Source organism: Callospermophilus lateralis, chromosome 7 (assembly GCF_048772815.1).
Source record: "Callospermophilus lateralis isolate mCalLat2 chromosome 7, mCalLat2.hap1, whole genome shotgun sequence".
NCBI lineage: Eukaryota > Metazoa > Chordata > Mammalia > Rodentia > Sciuridae > Callospermophilus > Callospermophilus lateralis.
This window is the reverse complement of record NC_135311.1, coordinates 127,321,875-127,344,844: the sequence shown is the minus strand read 5'-3', so window position 1 is coordinate 127,344,844 and position 22,970 is coordinate 127,321,875. Positions and strand designations below refer to the sequence as shown.

At 52.4% G+C, this 22,970-nt stretch overlaps 1 protein-coding gene across 1 annotated transcript; it reads right to left on the bottom strand.

Moving 5' to 3' along the window:
• Nucleotides 1-1,421: 1,421 nt before the first annotated feature.
• On the bottom strand, nt 1,422-19,730 carry Ifnlr1 (interferon lambda receptor 1). Its single transcript, XM_076861034.2, has 7 exons — nt 19,570-19,730; nt 15,424-15,547; nt 10,580-10,764; nt 7,563-7,705; nt 5,863-6,022; nt 5,442-5,572; nt 1,422-4,516 (listed from the first exon to the last, which is right to left on the bottom strand). Exons 1-7 carry the CDS (start codon nt 19,625-19,627, stop codon nt 3,725-3,727), a joined length of 1,593 nt encoding a protein of 530 aa, XP_076717149.1. The 5' UTR covers nt 19,628-19,730; the 3' UTR covers nt 1,422-3,724.
• Nucleotides 19,731-22,970: the final 3,240 nt, after the last annotated feature.

The window sequence follows — 22,970 nt, the reverse complement described above, 5'->3', positions numbered from 1 at the left end:
TGGGGGAGGCAGGACTCTACTCCATATGTGTAGCTGCCTATTGACCCGACTCATGCATCAATTTGCTCATTTATTGTTTCATTCATCTTTCCAATGCCAAGATTCCACCCTTTGCCAGGTGTTGTGCCAGGTGGAAAATAATCCCTCCCCTAATGGAGGTCCCTGGAGATAACATCGGCTTCTCCCTCCACCCCTCCAGGGTCCTGAGCACCGCCTTAGAACACTCATGCCATCCCACCGCTGTCCAGAAGGTGGCAGCACTCAGGCCAAGAGATGCCTGAAAGGAGACTTGGCAGAGGAGCGCACCAGGTGGGAGGTGGTTGGGGTCCCCTGGAGAGGAAGCTCTGCCCTCTTTTCTGGAAAGCCTTCACGGTACATTCGATCAAGGGGGCAGGTACCTGAACCTGGCCACAAGTTGGGATGTTTACTGACTGTGACTCGGTGAGGACATTTGGTTATGGGTGACAAGGCCCTGACTTAAAATGAGGATGCAGGGGAGCCACGGCCAAGGCTCCTTGGACCTCAGGGATAGACTGGCCCCACGGTCTGCCACTGATCATGCTGGCAGCTCATGTGATGGCCTCCTTCTTGTCTCCTCTGCAGACTGGGCCTCCCGGTTCCTGAGTGCAAGCCGTGGCCATCGCAGGCAGGAAGGTGACGTTTCAGGCCCAGCCAGCCAGGAAGACTCGGAATCCCAGGGCCAGGGACTTGTCGGGTCAGCTCAGCTTAGGTCTGGCGCCCACCCTGCCACCAGTGAATGGTGACAACGGCAGGCACAATGTTGGACATGGGACAGTGAGACTCTGGGAGAGTCACTGGAGGCGGGAGGACCCTTTCCAACAGAGAGCAGGTGGAATGAGTGGGTGTACATGGCCACACGGAGGCTGTTCCGTGTCCTCCCTCCGGCCACAGTTGCCACTGGCTGAGCCGCGGGTGGGGGAGGGGAGCACAGCTTCGGCCTCACTGCGGCAGAGGCTGTCGGAGACCCCTACCCAGCCCTGGGACATGTGCCTTCCTCAGCAGCATGACAATCCAGACTGCCAGACCCCGCTGCTCTGCCCAGGTGGGGTGGGGGACAGGGAAGCCTCCACGCAGCACCCGTGACCAATCCCCCAGCTCCTGTCCCAGCAGAGCAATGAATGGCAAGGGGGCCTGACACCGACTTCCCCAAGGACGGGGAGCCCCAGGTGCCCACCGAGGGACCCGTGTGATTGCACACCCCAGTGCCTGGCTCCCCTCCCCCGCCTTGTTCCTCCACTTCCCTGGGGTCACGTGGAATCATGTGCTGCTCTGTACCCAGGTCTCAGGTCTGCTCCCGTGACCCAACCCAAGACCCCTGTAGTGTTGAGAGGTGAGGGAAGATAGAGCACCCCCATTTCCATTCCATTATACGTTTTTCTCTATAAAAATACAGCTCTTTATTTAAACAGTTTGGGGTCATCCACCATTAGGGTATTATTTAAATACAATACAAAGAATAAAATTAGACATAAATATAAATATATCAAGATACTATATAATCTTCTCAGCACTCAAAAGAACGATATAACACTTTAACCTGAGGTGACACACCTTTCCCCTGATGCCCTTCAGGGGGGCCCACCCACCCGCAGCTGCTGTGTAGGCGAGAGAACCTTGTAAACCGTCAGATGCTCACACACACTTTCCTCGTAGTGTGCCCTTTCCTCATGTCGGAGGTGATCCCCCTGCGCCTCCTGAGTTTTTTGTCGTTGTTGTTAAGACTGGAAAGGAGTTGGAATTTAGAGTCATGAAAAATCCCAGAAATTCAACATGGGGTGAAAAACCCTTTTAAAAACATCAAGATTGAAGAATAGAAATCAAGAGGGTATTTTGTTCAAGCCTGAGATAACACTGTAGCCATGACAACCTTGAGTTTTCTGAAATTACCTCCATGAAGCATCTCAATGGAGGCCCAGATAGGAGCTCAGTCTTGGGTCGGGGGTCTCCAGGACCTGACCCTTAGCTGTGGCCTTCCCCGAGCCATGGTGACAATCATGTGGATGAGTCTCACTGAAGGTCAAATTCCCAGGGAGATGTGTGTGTGCCCGTGTGTGTGTGTGCGTGTGGACGCTGGTGAGGGCCTCCTGCCAGCTTACTGGCCTTTGGAAATTCTGGCAGAGACCTCTATATCTTGTTGAGATGGCCAAGGGGTCAAGGGTTGGCTTGGCTGGGCAGAGACCATGGATGTCACCATTGGGAGTACATGGTGTCAGTCACTAGGGAAATGCTACTGGGTGACCTTGGGCAGGTGCCTTTGCCACTCGGGACCTCAACGTCCCTGAAATGAGATAGGTGTGCAGTTGGCAGCAGACTGCGAGTCCCGCGCACCACTGTGCCCTCAGCTGCTCCAGCACAACGCCGCTCCCTGGGTACGCTGCCCGCGAGGGTCCTCCTTCCCAGTGAGGTCCTCGCAGGTTCAGGGCAGGGCCTGAGCTGCCCAGTCACAGCTGTCCAGATCCTCAGCCTGGAAACACTCAAAAATGACCATCCTGGGGGTGGCTGCTCAGCTCTGCCTGGCCACATCCTGGTGAGGGTAGGGGAATTGAAGACCCTCCTCCCTGGAAAGCACAGCCACCTGCTCCCAGTAGAGCAGGAACCTGGGACCCCTTTACAGCCACAGCAGGCCACAGTATCCCAAGTGCCGTCCAAAACAGGGATCATGGGTCCTGCAGTCCAGGCCCTGCCTGGGGCCCCTGCAAGGCGGGTCCCGGGGGTTCCTGCCGTGGGAAGCAGGGCTCCCACTGCTGGGAAGAGGAGCGGCCGGGGCTGCCCTTGGCGGGGCTCTGGCTTCTGTGAGCTCAGTCCCCCGGCCTGGACGTGCAGGGCCAGCAGGGGTGGAAGTGGGGGGTGGCGTAGAAGTGCCACAGGCTTGAAGGCAGGTATTCCTGGTCACTGGGATGAGGGGTCACCTGAGGGGGATGTCTGGGGTCTCCTTGGAGCCTGTGTAGAAGGAGGAGCCTGCCAGCCACTATGGAGGCAGCACCCGTCATGTGGCAGGCCCCATGCCACACACATCAGAGATCCCCTTGAGCCTCACCACCCCTAGGTGGTGGCTGCCCCTGGAGAATCTGAGGTAGATAATGAGGGGGACTTACGCAGCCACCCAACTGGTAAACAGCAGAGCAGGGATTCGAATCCAGGTCTGTCTGAGATTAAAAAGTCTGCAGTGTGTGACTCTGAAAACCAGGCTCTGAAGGACAACTTCCCTTTCCCTCCCTGCCGCTCCCCCAGCCAATTGGATCTTGATCAGAGGCCCACCCTAAGGGACTCCCCAATCAGCCAATCAGGAGGCTGAGACTTGCAGGACGAGGGAGTTCCAGGCTGGGAAAGGCAGGAGACCCTGGCCCACCAGATGTCCCTCCAGTGTGACTATCCCTTTCCCTCCCAGATGATCCCTGGATGGTGTCAGCCCTTGACATCCACAGTGACCTGACCCTGCCTGTCACCCAGGGCACTGCTCTGACCTGACACCCAACAGACCTCCGATCACGGCCCACCCTGTCTCCACCCCTCCTGCAGCTGGGCCTAACGCTGGTGCCTCATAGGGAGGGTGGCATCCTACCACTCAGCCCAGATGCCAGCCAGCCTCTGGAGGGGACCCCCGAAGTGCCGGGAGACCCTCTGCTGCTTCAGCCAGGGAGGGAGGCTCGGCTCAGGACTCTGGTGTCCGGGTTCCAGGGCAGCGGGGCAGCCAAGGCCCAGCTCACCTGGCCATGTAGTGCCCCAGCACCCCACTCCTGACCTCGGTCCTCTGGCAGCCCTCGGCCCCCGAGCTGTCGGTGCTCCGGTCCCCTGGACTGAGCTGGCCCTCCACCTCCGCCTCCCTCTCACCCTCCTCTTCCTCCTGCTGCTCCTCTTCCTCCTCCTCGTCTGGGCTGCTGTCCCAGCAGAAGGTCAGTGTCCGAAGAGAAACCTGGGGCTCCCCGGGGAGCAGATTCCTCCCTGGGGAGGAGGAGCCCCAGGTGGTCCACACGAAGAGGTCACCCTGCAGGGGCTCTCCCAGGGAGCCCAAGTCCTCAGGGAATTCTGGGTAGGAGAGAAGCTCCGGATGCTGGTCCCCGCTAAGCCCTTGACCCGGCCGTTTCTTGGCCAAATAGCTGGAGGACCCAGCCTCGTCCCAGGGTGAGGAATACACGGTGCTGGGCCAGCTCCTGTCTGAAGAATCCCAAGCAGAGGAGCCTTCTCCAGGGACCACAAGTGTCCAGGGCCTTCCTGAGTCCACGCCGGACCCATGTGCCTCAGAGTGCCCCGAGACCCGGAGCGCCTGACCCAGGAAGGAGGGGTGTTCAATGTAGGGCTGGAGGCTGACATCGTCATCTTCGTCCTCAGCCAGTTTCTCTTCTGACCCTGCCTTCAGAGCGTCTGGGGCCCTGACCTGGGGGGCCGGCCTGACCTTTCTGATGAGTTCCTTTTGGGGACAGAGGAATAAGTCATCTAGGGACTCCGGTCCACTGGACTGGAAGGTCAGCACAGAGCGTCTGCATCCAGAAAAGTCCTGATAGGGGGAGGGGGAGAGAGGAGAAGGTGATGGGGCTTTCCACAGCATGAGGCCCCCTGGAAACAGGTGGGGGCAGGGCTCGAGTTGTTACAACTGTTGGCAGGAGTCTGCATCTGGACCTTGATCCTGCCAGGAACCCAGGGAGCCAGGGCAGGTGCACCCCAGAGTGGCCCCTCTGGGGGTGAGGCACCGGGGTATTTCTCCATGGGCCCCTCGGACGTCACTGAGGGACGTAAGGGCTGCTGGGGGTGTCTGTTCCCTGACAGGTGTGCTGGCAGAGAAAACCCGCAGGGGGCCAGGGGCTGGGGTCCAGGCAGGCCGAGCGGTGGGGCAAGGCACTGCTGTGCCCACCTGAGGCGGATAGCAGGACTTCCCACAGGTCTGAAGGTTGGGACTTTGAAAAGACTCCCTTGCCACCCTGCTGATATGGGGACACTGAGAATCCCTCCTAACCCCACCCGAGTTTCTCCTGGGCCTCGCCTACGGCTGCGCGCCCCATCTGGCCTCTGCAGCTCCTCCCTGTCCCCGCTGGCCGCCAGGTCCTTAGGGAGTGGTTAGTACCCCAAGGTCGGCCCGGGCAAGTCTTGACCTGGGTTAAATTGTGGACTAAGCACTGGGAGCCCACTGAGTCTCCCGCTTTGGGCGCTCCTGTCTCCCCCACCCCTTCTGGCTATGGTTCCAGAGTCTCAGGGCTGAGGGCTCAGCTCTCTGCACCCGAAAAAGTCTTTAGTAAAGTGGTTTAACTAAAAGGAGCTAAAGTCACTTCTCCCTCAGGGGCAGATGGGTATTTTATTCATCACTAATGGTGGAAACTTAGACACCATCTGGACAGCCTCTCCCAGCTACTCAAACTCCAGCCCCACCTCCGGCCTCTCAGTCCCCCTTCCTCCCCACCCGCCGCACACCCCCAGATTTGCCATACCAGGGCCTGTGGCATCCTGGACTGCCGAAACCAGGGGTTTCCCTGAAGACTCTTCCAGATCATACCCACCAAGGCCACCACCAGCAGCAGCGGCAGAAGTGACGGTAACACCAGGACTGCCCAGATGGGTCCTAGGCAGGAAAAATGACATCTACCTCAGACGTGCAATGGCACTCCCCTATCAGTGTGCTTCCCGTCCATCTTCCCACTCAGTCCTCATGAGAACAACCCCATCCTACAGACTGTGGAAACCAAAGCTCAGAGAGGTTATGTAAATGGCCGAGGACACACAGGGAGTGTGGCAGAGCTGGGACTTTCACCTGGGCCAGTCTGTCTCTAGATTCCGACTTTTAACCACTACAACATGAAACTCTCAAGGCCCCAGAGGAAAGTCCCCTGGACAGCACCACTTTGTACCTACCGGGGGCCTCCAGGAAGAAGCAGATGGGCGTGGAGAAGTTGCTGTATTTAGGGGAAATGAAGGTGTAGATGGTTCTGGCACTGAGACAGTAGCGTCTGCTGGTGGCTGGCGGTAGTGGCACCTGGACTGTCTGGCCATGTGGGGTGGCTGGATATACCGTCTGTTTGGAGAAAGAAACAGAGACAATGGACCTTCTGAGGGGACCCCATTCCATACGGTCAGGCTGGGGAGCATTGGCAAGCGGGTTGGGATGCGGATCCCGAACCTTCTTTTCTTTTCCTACACTGAGGGCCAGGTCTGGGGGTGTACTTCCCAACACTGTTTCTTTTTGGCTGAGTGTCAAATTAGGGATGTCTGCAGTTCCAAAGCAGCCTGTCCTTTGGGGTCACTCCTGGGTGTGCCCCACCAGGGCCAGTGGGTCCCCATTTTGAGAAGCAGATTCCTCAGGCCTTCTTCGCTTGAGCCTCCCAACCTCTTGGGGGTGAGGCCAGTCAGCAGTTACAGGCTCAGAAAAGTCTCCAGCCGCTCTGACCAATAAAGTAGGTGGTGGCCATCAGAGGCGACCAAGCCGTTGAAGCAACTGGCCCAAGTACAAAACGCCCTCTTCCAAAGAATTAGGGAATAAAAAAGGTGAAACAGCTCCATGATTCTTATATATCAATTTCATGTTGAAATGACAATATTCTATCAGATGAAATAAGATCTGCCAGTAAAACTAAAGTCTTTGGGGTGCGGCTCCGTGGTAGAGCACTGGCCTGCACGCATGAGGGCCTGGCTTCCGTCCCAGCACCACCCAAGGCAAACAAAAAAAGTCACTTGTTTCCTTTTATTTAATCCCTTTTATTTATTTTATTAATATGTAATATTTAAAATGACATATGTGGTTCACATTATATTTCTTTTGAACAGCGCTGGTCTAGAATATTCACCAGGTACTTTTTAAATTTTGAAATCGATTCATAAAAATTGTACAGGTGTGGGCGGGTGTGTGATGTTTCGACATTCTTGGGAGCTTCTGGAAGACGGAACCTCGCTGGACCCAGAGCTACATCCCTAGGATGGCGGGGGTGAGTTCTGGTTTTGTGGAAGAAAGAGTGAACCAGAGCAGGGGTCAGCAAACCAGGCGCTGGGTGCCACCTTTCCTGCCACCTGATTTTGGAAACAGTTGCAGCAACCCAGCGAGGCCCATTCATTTCCACCTTGTCTGTGGCTGCGTTTGAGCTCTGGCTGCAGAGTTCAGTCACTGGGCCAGACCCCACACAGCCGAGAATATCTACCTGGACCCTGTGCAGAGGAAGTTTGCCAACCTTTACCATAAATAAATAAACATATTCACAGGCCTGCACTGAAGTCAGGTCTGAAGCTGGGCGTATGGCCAAGGGTGATTTGTGGATGTATGTTATCCAGGGTTATTTATCTCTGGGGCTCCTTCGGATTGTTTCTTAGAGCTTATCTGTACTTTCTGCAATGACCTGACAAGTAAGCCTGGCAGCCCATCATACTTTTATCAGATTTTATTGGGAAAAACAAAAGGAAGTGTTTGTCAAAAAAAAAAAAAAAAGATGAGGCAGGACTTGTGGACAGGCCCCCGGAGTCAGGGTGTCAGGCACACCGGGATCAGGGAGCAGCGGGAGCCTGAGGCACACTGGGCTGTGGAGGTGGCGGGAACCTGGCCTGGGGGCGGGGGAGGGACTGCCCACCTTGTTTGTGGTGCCCTCCTTCCAGAATTCCACCTTGTACGTCAGGTCCACAAGGGGCATGCAGGGGGGCAGCTGGTAGGTGGCGTTGACCCTCAGGATCTTCTTGGTCTGGGTGAACACCAGGGTGGGCGGGGCTGGTTCCACTGGAAGAAGCAGCAGGACCTGTCAGAGCCCTCGGGGGCCGCGCTGCCCTCACCCAGCCCCGAGAGCCCCCTGGGAAGGGGAACAGCGCTAGCTCCTGCCAAGCACCTCCGTGCACCAGGCACCTGACAACCTCGCACTGACCCTGGAGGGAAGGCTCACGTTCCCTTTCTACAGAAGGGACACTGAGGCTTGGAGGGGTGAAATACCCTGGCTGGGCTCTCAGGAGACCTGCCCTTACTCATGGTCTCTTCCACCTGGGTGCCCTTTACATGCCACTGGGGTCTCAGAATCCTGCCCACACGTATTAGTTTCCTGTTGGCTGTTATAACAAATGACCACACCTTTGCCCTGGGTCTCACACATGGACACTGTGGGGCAAGTTCACTTGAGGGTCACTCAGCTTGACCAGCTGAGGTCCCTGTTACCTCACTGCTTGTCAGCTGAGGGCCTCTCCCAGCTCCTGAAGGCACCTGCATTTCCTCTCACCTTGCCCCCATCTCCAAACCAGGAACGGCACAACTGAACCCTCTGTGAATCCCTCTGACTTCCCCTGCTGCTCAGTGACTTCTGCCTTTAGCTGCAGAAAGTTCTCTGCTTTAAGGACTTTGGGATGTTAGTGGATCCATCTGGACAATCCAGAATAATCTCACTTGTTCAAGACCCATAACCTCAAAATTCCTTTTGCTGCAGAGTGCACACATCCAACATGTCTGCAGGTCCCGGGGAAGAGGCCAGAACGTCCTTGGAGGGCCAGTCAGCCTACTATGCGTGGTCTTTCCTCCAGCCTCCCCAAATCATGTCCCTTTTAAATGCATAAGGTCCCCAGGGCTCTCATCTCACTACAACCTCAATCCAAATCCCCAAATTTCATCGACAGCATCGAAACCAGATGCAGATGAGACTCAGTATGATCCATCAGTGGGACACAAATCCTCTCTGTGGGCTGCTGAACCTTGAGGACAGAATGATGGGAGAGGCCCAGGATGCAGTCCCAGGCCTTCCCGTACAAATGGGGGACAGGAAGGAGAGAATGGTGTCATTGGTCCAAAGTGGCTTCGAATTCTAGCCACAAGAACTCCATGAGGTCCAGGCCTGGGAGCCCTTCTGCTTGGCTCCTAGTCCTGCCCTTGAGTTCCTGGCTCCACCCTCTGAGTCACTCGTCCTTTTCATTAAGGGCAGCAGGTATCCGGCCCCCAAACAGTTTTTATCAGTTTGCATCTCCCAGGAGAAATGGCAAGTCCATCGTGACTTCCTACTTTCTCTGTCCCTGTGAGTCTGAGCTGGCAGCTATGGATGTAAAGTTTTCAGGAACTCCGTGGATCTCCTGGGGACCACTTCACCATAAGTCTCCTAGTACACCTACAGCTGCCCGAGTGGTGGCGTCCTCTGGGGAACTTTGACTGACACCTGCCTTCACACCCGTCTCCCCTTCTCTGCTGGCCTCTTTCTTAATCATTATCTGGCCTTCATCCAGCCTCCTTCCTCCCTCCCTTCCTTCCTTCCCATTTCCCATCCCTCCTCCTCTACCCTGTGCATCCTTCCTTCTTACCCAAACCTGTTCCTCCTTTTATCCACCCACCCACCCAGCCTAGTACACCCCAATCCTCTCTTCTCCCTTCCCCACTGACCTTTCCCGCCATTCTCCATTCAAACCCCATCCTCCTCGCTTGGAACCCTATTCTGCTCTCATTTTGGAAAACCTGGATGGCAGGGGACAGAGTGAAGCTTCGTGGGCTCCTGAGTGTTCACCCTCTCTGGGCACCTCCCTCCTGTCACTCCACCTTACCCAGGGTCAAGATCAAGATTCCCATCCTACCCACCAATCACTAGCAGTGCATCCGGACAAGGCACCCAGCTTCTTTGAGTCTTGCTTTGAATATTTAAAAACATGCAAATGAACCTCATAGGTTTGCTATGAGGATTAGAAATAAAAATCTATTGGAAAAAAGTGCTCTCCTCACCCAGTGTGAACACTTGTGGTTGCTGGTGATAAGCATGGTAGGGGGATTCCCCCCCACCACCACCTAATTATCTTCTTTGTCCCCCAAATTTCTAGTGTACAGAAAAAAAATCGATTTTTAAAAAAAATAATTTCTTAGGGAAGTTGAAGCCAACAAAAAAATGGGAGTAAGAACAGTACCAAGGGAGGCCCCGTGAAGCGCGCTGTAGGGGCTGCAGCGGCTGTTCTGGCCCCTCTGCAGGTCCCCTAACTCCCTGCATGAAGCCAGCTATGGCCCCAGCTGTGCTGGCCCCTGGTGGCCCTTTCTCACCAAGGCTTGCTTCAGAGCCAGGGCCACGGAGGGCTGCCCCAGTCAGGTGTCCCCTGCTTCAGGGAAGCGGGAGGCAGGTGATGTGACACTCATACAGAGTGTCACCTTGACTGGATGGAGGGATGCCTATAGAACTGGGAAAGCATACTTGTGGGCGTGTCTGGGTGGGTGTTTCAAAGAAGATTGGCATGCAGGTCAGCCAACTGCGTCTGGAGGACCCACCCAGCAGGCTGGGACCAGAATGGAACTGGAAAGGGGAAGAGGAGGGGAATTCCCTCTCTGGCTCCCGCTGTCCCTTCGCGAGCAGGTGCATTTCTGCGGCTGAAGGGGGACTTGTATCCGCTGGGGAAGGGAGGCTTTTGAGTCTTCCGCCTCAGATTGGTCTGTCTTTCTGAGGCTTCTGGTTTCTTGGACTGAGTCACTGCGGGTGGCCACTGTGGGACTTGTCAGCCTCTGCCATGGTAGGAGCCACCTGGAGTCAGTCTCTCCTGTCACTGCATAGATTCTATTGGTTCCTTTCTCTGCAAAACTGTGGCTAGCACAGACCATCAGGATGGCAGTGCCACCGAGTGAAGCCCCCACGTCCCTCCCCTGCAGACCTACCTTCAGAAAGGTAATCCAGGGACGCAGACTCCACCCAGGGGGACCGGACACGGCCAGAAGCCGCCTGCACTCGAGCCTTGAACTTGTTGTACAGGTCCTGTTTCTTCAGGCACATCAGGGGACACACCAGTGCCCGGGTTCCTGCACACTTTTTCACTTTTTGCCACTTCCTGGGGGTGGGAGAGCTGAGGAGGAGACAGGAGCAGGTGAGAGAGGACTCAGCCTCTGGGTAGGGAATTTAGAGAACCCGAGATTGCTCACCCATCCATCGCCAGATGACCCACCAGCCCTCGTCCAGCCAGGCAGCCCCTGGCTGAGACAGGGGCAGAAAGGTCAGCTTGGGAGCGCAGACGGGAGTGGCTGGAACCCTCGCCCTGCATCTCATTAGCTCTGGGACCTTAGGCAGGTCACTGACCCTAAGCCTCAGTCGCCTCATCTGCCACAATTCTCTCACAGGGCTGTCGTAGCTGCAGCTACGGCCAGTACTGGTGAATGTTTTCCATATGTTTATTTATTTAGGCACTTATGAGCCACCTGCTGTATGCCATGCTCAGTGCTGTGTGGATTTCAGAGGGCAACGTGCAGGTCCATGACTCCAACCTCCTGAAAACACTGAGGTGTGGGAAGAGCCCCGCACGCTGGGCATTGTCCCCGGCACGGGTGAACTGGGAACGCAGGACACGTGAAGTTCTGTGCCTGGCGGCTTACATCTGATGGGAGGGGTACAAAGGACAATAATCATACCAACAGAAGGTGGTAACTGCAGTGATAAACCAGGGTAACACAGAGTGGCTGCTCTAAAAGGTGGCTCAGAAAAGGCCAGGAAGATGGCATCTCCACAGGGAGAAGGAGGGCCCCGCTGAAGGTCTGGGGAAGGAACAGCAGGGACTAAAGCCCCGCAATGGGAAGGGGAGCCTGACCTGGTCAGAGAACCGCAAGAAGGCCAGTGGGGTCAAAGCCCAGGGCTCAAGGGGGGGACAGGCGTGACAGACCAGAGAGCAGGGTGGCAGGGGAGGTGGGCAGGCCAGGTGGCGCTCACTGTCTTGCTAAGGACTCTGGGTCTGCTCTGGGAGTGATGGAGAGCCCCTGGGAGGCTTGGACAGGGCCACTGCTAAGGTTTGAATGTTGATGTCCCTTCCAAGTGCACAGGTTGGAACTTAACCCCAAGGTGACGGTGTTAAGAGGTGCGGTCCTGCTGGGGGTGATGGTTCACACCTGAACCCCCAGCTCCCCGGGAGACTGGAGCAGGAGGATGCAGAGTTCAAGGCCAGATGGGCAGCAGAGCGAGACCCTGCCTCCAAATAAAAACCAAACCGTGCTGGGGACGTAGCTCTGTGGTAGAGCAGAAAGAGAGGGAGAGGGGAGGCAAAGGTGCCTCTAGGATGTATATCACTGTTCCTGAAAAGATAGAAGTCATAGCTACCTAGAGATCCCATAGCCAGCACACAGACTATGATCTTTTTTTTCAAATTTTTTTAAAGAGAGAGAGAGAGAGAGAGAGAGAGAGAGAGAGAGAGAGAGAGAATTTTTTAATATTTATTTTTTAGTTTTCGGCGGACACAACATCTTTGTTTGTATGTGGTGCTGAGGATCGAACCTAGCGCCCCACGCATGCTAGGCGAGCGCGCTACTGCTTGAGCCACATCCCCAGCCCAGACTTTGATCTTTTTAAAAAACATTTTTATTAGTTGTTGATGGATCTTTATTTTATTTATTTATTTATTTATCTATCTATCTATTTATCTATTTATTTATATGCAGCACTGAGAATTGAACCCAGTGCCTCACACATGCTAAGCAAGCGCTCCACCACTGAACCACAATCCCAGCCCCAAGCTTTGATCTTTAAAATCTTTTCCTATTAAGTGGAGAAGTGTGGGGCTGGGGATGTGGCTCAAGTGGTAGCGCGCTCGCCTGGCATGCGTGGGGCCCGGGTTCGATCCTCAGCACCACGTACAAACAAAGATGTTGTGTCCGCCGAAAACTAAAAAATAAATATTAAAAAAATCCTCTCTCTCTCTCTCTCTCTCTCTCTCTCTCTCTCCCCCTTTTTTTTTAAAAAAATGAAGACCTTGAATTTAGGGTTGGGTTATGGCTCAGTGGTAGATCGCTCGGCTGGCATGGGCGAGGCCCTCAGCACCACATAAAAATAAATAAAGATATTGTGTCCAACTACAACTAAAAAATATTTTGAAAAATAAATGAATAAATAAATAAATAAATGGAGAAGTGGCTCACTGCAGATCTTAGGTCAGGAACCTCACAAGATGAACTTGGGACACCTTGTCATAACAAACAGTGAGAAAGATATCAAAGATTACCAGAGTCAAGTTAAAGTGACTCAGTTTTGTTTTTTTTTTTTTTTTGGTTTTGTTTTTAGACAGAGTCTTGCTAAGTTAGTGGGCTGGCCTTGAACCTGTCTGCCATCCTCCTGCCTCAGCCTCCAGAATAGTTGGGATTACAGGCATGTGCCACTGTACCTGGCTAAAGTTAAAAAGACTTAGAAATCACCTCGAAGAAATGCATTGGCCAAAGATGGGACAATTCAAGGTTCAAAGTAGAGAATAAATTACAATTGAATTAACATTATCAGCTGGGCATGGTGGTGCACACCTGTTATCCCAGCAACTTGGGCAGGAGGATCATGAGTTCAAAGCCAGCCCCAGCTGGCTTGCATAGTGAGGACCCATGCAACTTAACAAGACCCTGTCTCAACATAAAAAATAAAAGAGATGTGGGCTTGTGGCTCGGTGGTTCAATTCCCCCTGGGTTAAATCCCTGGTACCAAATAAATAAATACAATAAATGAACTGACACAGTTAGATATGCTCAACAACTACAACAACAATAATAAAAGAAGTTCATAAAAATTGTAAAAGAAGTTAATTAGTCACCTTTGGGGAAAGATAGGGAACCAATTATTCTGTCTTGCCTATTTGAAAACCTGTGTTTCAAATACTAAATGAGGGGAAATAGCTTTTTATAAAATAATTCCAATTATCAAATGGGAAAAACAACAATTAGAGTATAAGCATTTTGCAATCCTCACAGGTATTTAGAAAAGCATAAGAAAAAGGAGGAAGATATTGCAAAAGTCCAGAGGAGATGCTTGCAAGTCCTTAATAAAGTTATTCTAGATGGAACCCACTAGAATACACTGCATCCCACTGCGTGATTTTGAGCGAGACACACCTGCAGCAGCCCCCCAGTCTCCTCCTCTGTAAAGTGGGGAATGGGACCCGTCCTCCCAGGGTTACTGTGAAATTAAATACATTTAATGTACTGACACAGGGCTGGGGGTGCAGCTCAGAGGTAGATCACTTGCTTAGTATGCACAAGGTCCTGAGTTCCTTCCCTGGTACCAGAAAAAAAAAAAAAACAAAATAAAACAAGAGGAAAAAAAAAAAATAGGTGCTGGCACGCTGCCTGCCGCGCAGCACAGGAAGGAAGAGCTTCCCGCCTCCTGGCGGGTTCTTGCTTTTGCCAGCTCTCCTGCAGTCTGTGCATGCCCAAGCCAGGGTCCTGTCCTTCATATCTGGATTCTCAGAGGCAGAGATCATGATGGAACAGGAAGAGCACATATTTTGTGGTCAGATGGGTTGGGTTCCTCCTCTGGCTCCACCACTAGCCAGGAAAGCACTTCTCTGTGATGGATCTTATTACCTCTAAAGTGAGGGGACACAGTGCTGCCTGAGGGTCCTGGGAGAGAAAGATTCCCCCGAAAGCCTGCAGCACCGGCCCAGGGTGGGACCTGAGGATGTATAGCTCCTTCTCCTTCCTGCTTCACCCCATCACCACCAGTTCCAGATTAATCTTCCCACATATCCGCTTCTATCATCTCACTGTCCTACTAAAAACTCTATAGGCTGGGCATGGTGAGGTGCGGTGGCGCATGCCTGTAATCCCAGTGGCTCAGGAGGCTGAGGCAGCAGGATCACAAGTTCAAAGCCAGCCTCAGCAACTTATTGAGGCCCTAAGCAATTTAGTGAGACCCTGTCTCTAACTAACACATAAAAAGAACTAGGGATGTGGCTCAGTGGTTAAGCACCTCTGGGTTCAATCCTCATTACCAAAAAAAAAAAAAAAAAGAACTCTATAGGAGCAGGGCACAGTGGCACATGCCTGAAATTCCAGCGACTAGGGAGGCTGAGGCAGGAGGACTGCAAGTTCAAAGCCAGCCTGGGCAACTTAAAGAGACCCCTTTTCAGAATAAAAACTAAAAAGTGCTGGGGTCACAGCTCAGTGATAGACCTTTGCCTAGTAGCATGCATGAGGCCAGAGTTCAACCCCCAGCCCTTCAAACAACAAACAAACAAAAAACTCCATATAATTTATATCTACGTTCAAAGGTGGCACATCTGCTTTTCTGGGTTGGTAGTGACTGCCTGGGCTTCCAAATTGAGAAGCACTCCAGGCCCTGTCCAGCACCAGGGGAAATGGTGATTCCTAACAACGCTGCATTTTGCAGGCTACAGGAGGGAGTCTCGTCCCTGGGCCTTATGTTTGCCCTCACTAACCAGCTGGAACAACTCCAAGCACCTCATACAGGGGTACAGAAGCGCCTTGTCCCATGCCCTCAAGCTCCACCCAAGGCTTGCTCCAACTTTTCTCAAGACCCGCCACCATCCCACGGGCCTGTCACCTGCACGCAGTTTATTCAACATCATTCCTACCAGCGACCTTACCAAGAGCCCCTCCCCAAACATCTGCCACGTGCTATCTCCCAGGGGACCCAGAGAACCACCGAATATCAGCCGCACCCCAAGCAGATACCCCAGGAAAGTCCCTCTGGCCGCTACCCACCTCCTTGGTCTCCCACCCAGCAGCCCGGAGATTCACTTCACCTTTGATAGGCCACAAAATAGGTCACATTCTGGGGGTTGCCAAGCCCAGGGAGCCACGTCAGGTACACGCTGAAGTTCTGGGAGAGCAGCGTCACGTTCCGAGGAGGGGCTAGACGGGAGCTCCCTGTGGAGACAAGAGGTCATGAGTCCTGGAGCTCTGGGCTGGTCTGGACACGGGCCAATAAGGGCTGAAGAGTGCCACCACAGGTCAGCTGCTCACCAAGTTTGAAGAACCAAAAGCCACCGCCCACACCCCCCAGGCCTCAGCGTCCCATCTGTACCACGAAAGGAGGCTTCTGTCTACTCTGGCACCCAGTGTCCCAGAGCTCCATGGAGTGGGACCTGGGCTCTGGAGAGAGGAGCCCCAGGAGCCCCAGGAGCAGGGGCTCTTGTTCTCACAGTCCCCGGGGCCTGCCTGGGGTGGTCCCGGCCCTCGGCAGGAGCGTGATGAGTACTCGCTGAGTGGATGGATATTATGATGACTTGAGTCATCCATCCATGGAACTGGAATGAAACGGCCAAGGGCACTGCCCAGGCCTTAGAAGCAGAGCCACACACCCAAATGCAGGGAAAGAACTTAAGAGGACCTTTCCTCCAAGCAGACCGGGATCCCCACTTCCACTGGCCTGCGTTCCTTTAACTGCACCATTTGCCATGGACTCAACATGGTCCCCCCTGGACACACTGCCAGTTGCTTCTCTCTGCCTGATTCTGCATTCCTGCCTCTCCTCCCCTGGGGACGGAGGACTGCCCTCCCGATGCACTGCACCAGGATATGAAAAGTAAGGAATCTTTGATCTTATTTCCTACTGTGGCAGTGGGTTGGTTTGTGCCTTCATCTGAAAAACCAGGTGAGGCTCCCAGTGCCAGGGAAAGATCAGGAAGGAAGGCATAAGATGAACTTGACTCAGACAAGATCCACAGGACATCTTCCAGTATAAACACATACGAGGGACCCCTGGTCATGGGCTGGACAAGCAGGCCTCAGATTGTGGACAGGTACAAGAAGTCTCCCATGAAAAGCCTATGCTGGCTTGGTGCGGTGGAGCACGCCTGTAATCCCAGCACTCAGGAGGCTGAGGCAGGAGGATGGTGAGTTCAAAGCCAGCCTCAGTGAGGCCCTAAGCAACTCAGTGAAACCCTATCTTTAAATAAAATATAAAAAGGGCTGGGGATGTGGCTCAGTGGTTAAGTGCCCCTGGGTTCAATCTGGGTACCAAAAAAAAAAAAGCACATGAGCAGCATCCATGACCAGATGCCCTGCATTTCCTGTGAGGACAGGGTAGTGCTCTCATGGTAGAACCCCAACTTATCCGGGGGCTCTCAAAACACCTTGTCCCTCTGTATAGCAGCAAGGGTTCAAATAAAAATCAAATAAAAATAAAAATCAAAGCCAGGGGCACTGCTTGTTCAAGCCCTGGGTTTGATTACCAGCACCATGGGGAGAAAAAAAGAATGAAATAAAGAAAAGAAAAGGTCTGGCCACGTCCATCTTCTGCTTAAACCATCTCGAGACTTCCGTGCATTTCACTCCAGATAAACTCCCAAGTTTGCACTGGTACCTCGGGGGCACTACCCAACCTGACCCGCCCCTCCCCCCTTGCTCCCTCCTCCGGGATCCCCTTCTGGGCCTTTCCATGTGCTGTTCCCTCTGCCTGGATGGATGATCCTCCCCCAAACGTTTACCCGGCTTTTGTCACACTCTTTCATGTTCCTATCTCAGTCAGTGACAAGTTCAGTGACAAGTTCTCTGGCCACCTTTAACTGGCCTCTCCTCCTCCTCCTCAGCCTCCTCCTAACTGCTGACCTTTCTCTTCTGAAATACACACCTGATGATACCACTCTCCAGTTTCGTGAGTTTCTTTTGCCCTGGGAATAAAGTCCACGTTCCTTATCGAGGTATATGAGGTATATGAGGCCCTGCCCAGTGTGGCCTGGCTTGGCCATTCAGCAAATGTCTCCCTGACACCCCCCAACACAAGCTCACCAGGCTGCGGCAAATCTTCCTTCCTGCTGTCCCCAAACCACCACCTTCTTTTAGATGTCTTTGGACCCAGGTGTCTAGAATTGCCTAATGCTCACCGTCTAACCTTTGGAAGACTTGACTCAAATTAACGCAGAGGCAATGTGACCAGGATGCTGATTAAGGCTGACCTGTGTAGGAAATTTGTTATCATCACGTGATTAACATGTCTAGCTTCCTGCGGGGGGTACCCCTGGTTGTAAGCCCTCCCTGCTCAGGATGTACAAGTAACAAATCCGCGATCCTGTTTCCTCCCCTAGGTTTGCTGTCCCTGATTTTCCCTGACATCTCCAAGAGGCAGTGGTTTTGATGATGAGGATGATGAAGATAATAATAGCGGCTGACCCATATTGTATTTTCACTTCGAGACAGGCTGTGCTAAACACTTCAACCAAATTTTCTTTTGCCACACCCTTGGGAGCAGGTACTAATCATGATCCTCACATCACAAGTGGGACAACCAAGGCTCTCTCAGGTAATGAGTTGTGGAATCAGGATTCAGTCCCGGACCTAGCCAACTCCAAGTTCTAAGCTCTTGACCTTACCTCCTCCTCTAGGTATTCGTGGGGCCTGTTCAGCCTCAATCTTCCACTGACTGACCACTCTTAGTCAATGGCACCTGTTGATCACTTACGCCAGGAGTTTCAAAAGGAAACAAGTTCTTCCTGCCTTAATGGGGCCTGAAGTGTCACATAGCCATGACTAAAATCCATTCCCATTGCAGAATGGCATCAGGGAGGGAAGGCCCAATTCTCCTGATGGTGCTCACTCAGCTTCCCAGCCCGGGCTGCCTCCCCCTGACATTTTGATCCAAATGTGGATGCCTGCTTCCACCCCGTCCTGTGTCCTCTAGCTGGACCTGGATTATAGTTAGACTGGTGCTACCATTATGCAAAGCTCTAGCACTGCCTGGCAGGTGCCCAGCAGGAGGCCAGTCTTCTGCAAGTCACTCATAAAGTCACTTGTGGACAGGTCAGGTCCAAAGGCTGAGCTCATCCACAGTGGAAAACTCATAGCTAAAGTAGCCACATGGGACTGAGACTTCAAGGGCTCCAGGCCCTGGTTTGGCACTTCATACACAACACCTCAGATGACCCTCAGGACAAGCCACCCTAAAGGTAAGGTGTCATTCATTCCCCTTCTGGAATGGGCACTAGGCTCAGAGACAAATATTAAATAATCTAAGATTACACAACCAGTTTGTGTGGGGAACATAGACCTCCCCCATTTACTGTCCCTCCTTAGCTGGAAAAACACTGCTGCAGAGTTGGGAGGTGACTTAGTGGATGCACCACCCTGTGCCAGTTGCCCACGGGAGTCCCAGTTCAGCGTGCCTCACCTCTGCTGTCCTTCTTGGGAGATTCCCTTACTGGTCTAAGCCTCAATTTCCCCGTATGAAAAAGAATATCCAGCTCATGAGTTGAAATGCTTTTTAAATAAGATGATGTAGTGTCCAGCACAAAGACATTGCTCGAAATAGGTTGGCTTTTGTAATTGATTGTGTTCAAGGACCCTTCCAGCTCTTTTAATTGTGAGTCTAAAACTAGAAAGACATGCGGGTGGGGGAGAAATTTCTGGCCCTTCTCCTCCCTAGATTGGTTGGAGTGGTGGCTGGGTCCCAGTCCTCGGTATTTTGTACCCTGCCACCTTAATTACCAATGGGGGAGCGGGTGGTGACACACAGCAGGGCCCAGGCTCTGCCAGAGCTCCATCCTCCTAGCGGGGGGCGTGACACCCACAAAGGAGGGGCAGGGAAGGCTACCTCTGTCCCGCAGCCGCTCAAAAGTGGGTCAAAAGTGGCCTGAGCGCAGGGGAACAGCGCGTTAGGAAACTTGAAAAATGCAATAAATGCCTTTTCAGCTGCCACTGTGTCTCCTTCCCGGTTCACCTGGAGCTGGGCTGGAATTGGGAAACTCATTTCTTCCCGGAAGGGCATTTCCAGGGCCATTTCCAAGATCCTGGGCTGCTTATTCCCGGGAAGCCGCGACCCCGCGGCGGGCGGGCAGGCAGGGCCGTTCCCCAGCCGGTTTGGCGGCGGCGGCTGCAGCCCACTGACCCTCCCTCGAGCCGCGGCCCGGTCGGGGACACCCGCCGCCTGCCCTCCCCGCCGCCCGCGCCCTTACCTGGAGCGGCCAGCAGCAGGCCCAGGAGCAGGGGCGCCCACCGGCCGGGCGCGGACATCTCGGCCGCCCGGCCCGGGCCCAGGTCCCCGCCGCCCGCCTAGGGCCCAGGGCCGCCAGGTGACGCGGGCGGCCGCGAGCGGAGGCGGAGCGGCGGGCGGGGATCCCAGGGGACGCCCCGCGGGGAGGGAGCGACCCGCCGCGCCCCCGCCCTCTGCTGGCTGTGGCGCACCGTCCGGGTGGAAAACCAGATGTTTTTCGGTAAGTCGGGGGCGTGTCGCGGGGGCGGACAACTGTTTATATTAATAATCACATTTAGGGTTAGTCCAGCGTGGACAGAGGACAGGGTTCACGGCCAGCGCAGCCGGGCGCACACACCGCTGGCGGGGGCCAAGCGCGCTCCGTGCGGGGAACCGAGCCGCGAGCTTCCGCGCGCGTTTTCTCCCGAAAGCCCGCAAGGGTCGGCGGTGCCTGGCTCTTCTCCGCACCCTCCGTTCCCGGGGTGTCCGACTCCAGAACTTCCTGGACTAGACGGGGGCGGGGCAGGGTGCCCTGATGCCACCAAAGCCTGGGCCCTTCACCAGCATAGGAACAGCTTCCAAAAAACACAAGCCACACGCAGGTGATCTGCAGTCGTTAAAAGCTGTGCAATGTCCCAAGACACTGTTACAACAAATTTAAAGACCCTGATTGGCTTATTATTATTATATTTATTAGTATTATTAAATAGTTCCATAAAACAGAATAAGTGTTCCAATGAGCCAAGCAGAGCAAGTGGGTTTTGTAGACTGGGAAAAGCTGAAGAAAGCAGAAAATTTTTTTAAAAATTTAAAAAGCATATCTGTCATTTCAAAGTGACTTTTCCTGTCCGGTGGAGACAAGGAGACAGAAAAATAACTCAGGTTACTTTTTTGTGTGTAAGGAATAATTCAGAGGGAACTTTATTATCATGCCAACTAAAACTGGCCTGTTTGGCAATCTGGCTATTTTCTCTCACTTCTCTTGATTTCTGAGAAGGTCAGGTAAACAACTTAGTTTCAGTTTGGTGACTGAAACTTTGTCATGGGTGACTCTATTAATAGAGTTTTTTTCTTGTCTGGTTTGATCGGGTCCAGTGCAACAATGGCCTCCTGTAATTTTTTTTTTTTTTTTGGTACTGGGGATTGAACTCAGGGGCACTCGACCACTGAGCCACATCCCCAGCGCTATTTTGTATTTTATTTTGAGATAGCGTCTCACTGAGTTGCTTAGTGCCTTGCTTTTGCTGAGGCTGGCTTTGAACTTGTGATCTTCCTGCCTCAGTCTCCCAGCAGCTGGAATTACAGGGGTGTGCCCCTGTTCAAGGCTTCCTGTAATTTTTAACAGTAGTGAGATGTTTGCAGAAAAACAAGTTCTAAATTGAGCCTGTTAAAGGTGTGTGTGTGTGTGTGTGTGTGTGTCTACTTGCATAGATACAAATATAAAATACCTTCTAATTAATTAAAAATTAATAGTTGTTATCTCTACCTTTGGATGGTCTAGTTGATAAGATTTTTGTTTATTTTTTATGATCCTAGGGATTTAACCCAGGGATGCTCTATCACTGTGCAACACTACCAGCCCTTTTTAAATTTTTTAAATTTTGAAACAGAATCTAGCTAAGTTGCTCTGGTTGGCATCAAACTTACAATCCTCCTTCCTCAGCCTCCAATCACAGGGATTACAGATGTGGGTCACCACTGGGCTGCAATTTCCTTTTAAGATTTCTTTTTCTAATGAGAAATTATACCCCATCTTATTCAAATGTATGATATGTCAAGATCATGTACTGTCATGTGTAACTAATTAAAACAAATTTTTAAAAAATTGCCAAAAAAAAAAAAGATTTCTTTTTCTGATCATGTGTAGTTTTCAGGTTTTTCAATAATATGTATTGTTTTTCCAACAAGAAAATTCATTTTTATTCTAAAATTAATTATGGCAGTGTTAATTAAAAAACTGTTAAGATTGAGGGGTATCTGAAATAAAAGGAGTTATATAGATGCTAGTTAGGGAAGGCCCAGGTCCTGGGAAGGTTCCAGAAATCACTAGCTGTAAGGTCAGAAAGCAGGTGGAAAAACATTTTTATAATGAATATTTGGGGGAGAAATCATAAACTGTTTCATTGAACCCATATTGGCTGTAGATGGGAGGGAAGTCCATTAGACGATGTGGTGCATGTGGATTATTTGGAGTTAACAGTCCAGCTGGGCATGGTGGTACATGCCTATAATCCCAGTGTCTTGGGAGGCTGAGGCAGGAGGATCACAGTTTCAAAGCCAGCCTCAGAAACTTAGTGAGGCCCTAGTGAAGTGGCACCCCCTTTCTCCACAGAAAAGCCTTCTACACCATGGCTGATTTTAGGACTGTCAGCAAAAGAGTCCATTGTAGATAAACTTCCTATTTTTGTGTCAACTTGTTTACTTGACCACTGGCCGAGAAGATACCAGCACTCCAGGTGCTGGACACCCCCTTACTCATTTTTCAAACATATCCAGTGTAGTACTTTGTAGAAATGTGCAAACAAGGCCTCTGGCCTTGAGCTGGGCTTCACAGAGGTGTCTACATTTTTAAGATAAGTTACAATTGGGCTCCATGGTAATAGCTGGCAGGGGGAGGAACGAAAGGGGAGAAGAAGCTCTCCCCTTCTCAGGTGTTGTCCTTGAAGAGTTAACTTGCCCAGAACAGTGAAAGAAAAAGCTGCTTTTATGTGAACTTCTGCAGACTGTGAACTTCTGAGCCCCTCCCCTTACATGCTGGGTATAAAACTCTGAAATTTCCTGAACTCGGGGTTCAGGGGATTGATTGATTACAGCAAAGGCTGTACCCTCTGAACCTGGCTGCAGCCAAATAAAACTGTTTCCTGCTATCTTCAGTGCCTTGCCTTGTTTGTCCCTACAACACTAGCAACTTAGCAGGACCCTGTCTCTAAATAAAGTTGTGCTGGTATTTAAGCCAAATGCCAGCTCCCAGTTTGGCTCCCCCGAGTCTGTAGGGAGAAGACGGATCAGCCCAGAGCTTGGTAGGTCCAGAAGCTGCTCTGAGGTTGGCCAGGGGTGGCAGATATTTGGAAGTTTAAGGAAGGTTCTGGAATTTGCATCATGCTTTTGGCTCAATCAGTCTGTCACCAGGAACCACAGAGGTGTGTTCAGATGTGTTCCCTGTCTTTGAGGCCCAGAGAGACAAGAGACCTCAAGTGGAAGAAGGCTTTGATGTCTTGGGATCTCCTTGGAAATTTTGGCTTCATCTTCAACTAGAAAGTGCACTCTTCCCTCAGAGCCAGACTCTGAGCCCAGAGCAGCAGGGCAGTGGGGACACAGGTGTCCTCTTTGGCCACCTCATGTGCTGTGCCTCTGGATCTGACTCTTTGGGACAAAATATGCCAC

Coding starts and splice junctions, on each gene's coding strand:
- Ifnlr1 (XM_076861034.2), bottom strand. CDS start 19,627: ATGTCCGCGCCCGGCCGGTGGGCGCCCCTGCTCCTGGGCCTGCTGCTG. Junction 15,548..19,569: donor CCTGCTGCTGGCCGCTCCAG/GTAAGGGCGCGG, acceptor TTGTCTCCACAG/GGAGCTCCCGTCTAGCCCCT. Junction 4,517..5,441: donor CCAGGATGCCACAGGCCCTG/GTATGGCAAATC, acceptor TCCCCCTATCAG/GACTTTTCTGGATGCAGACG.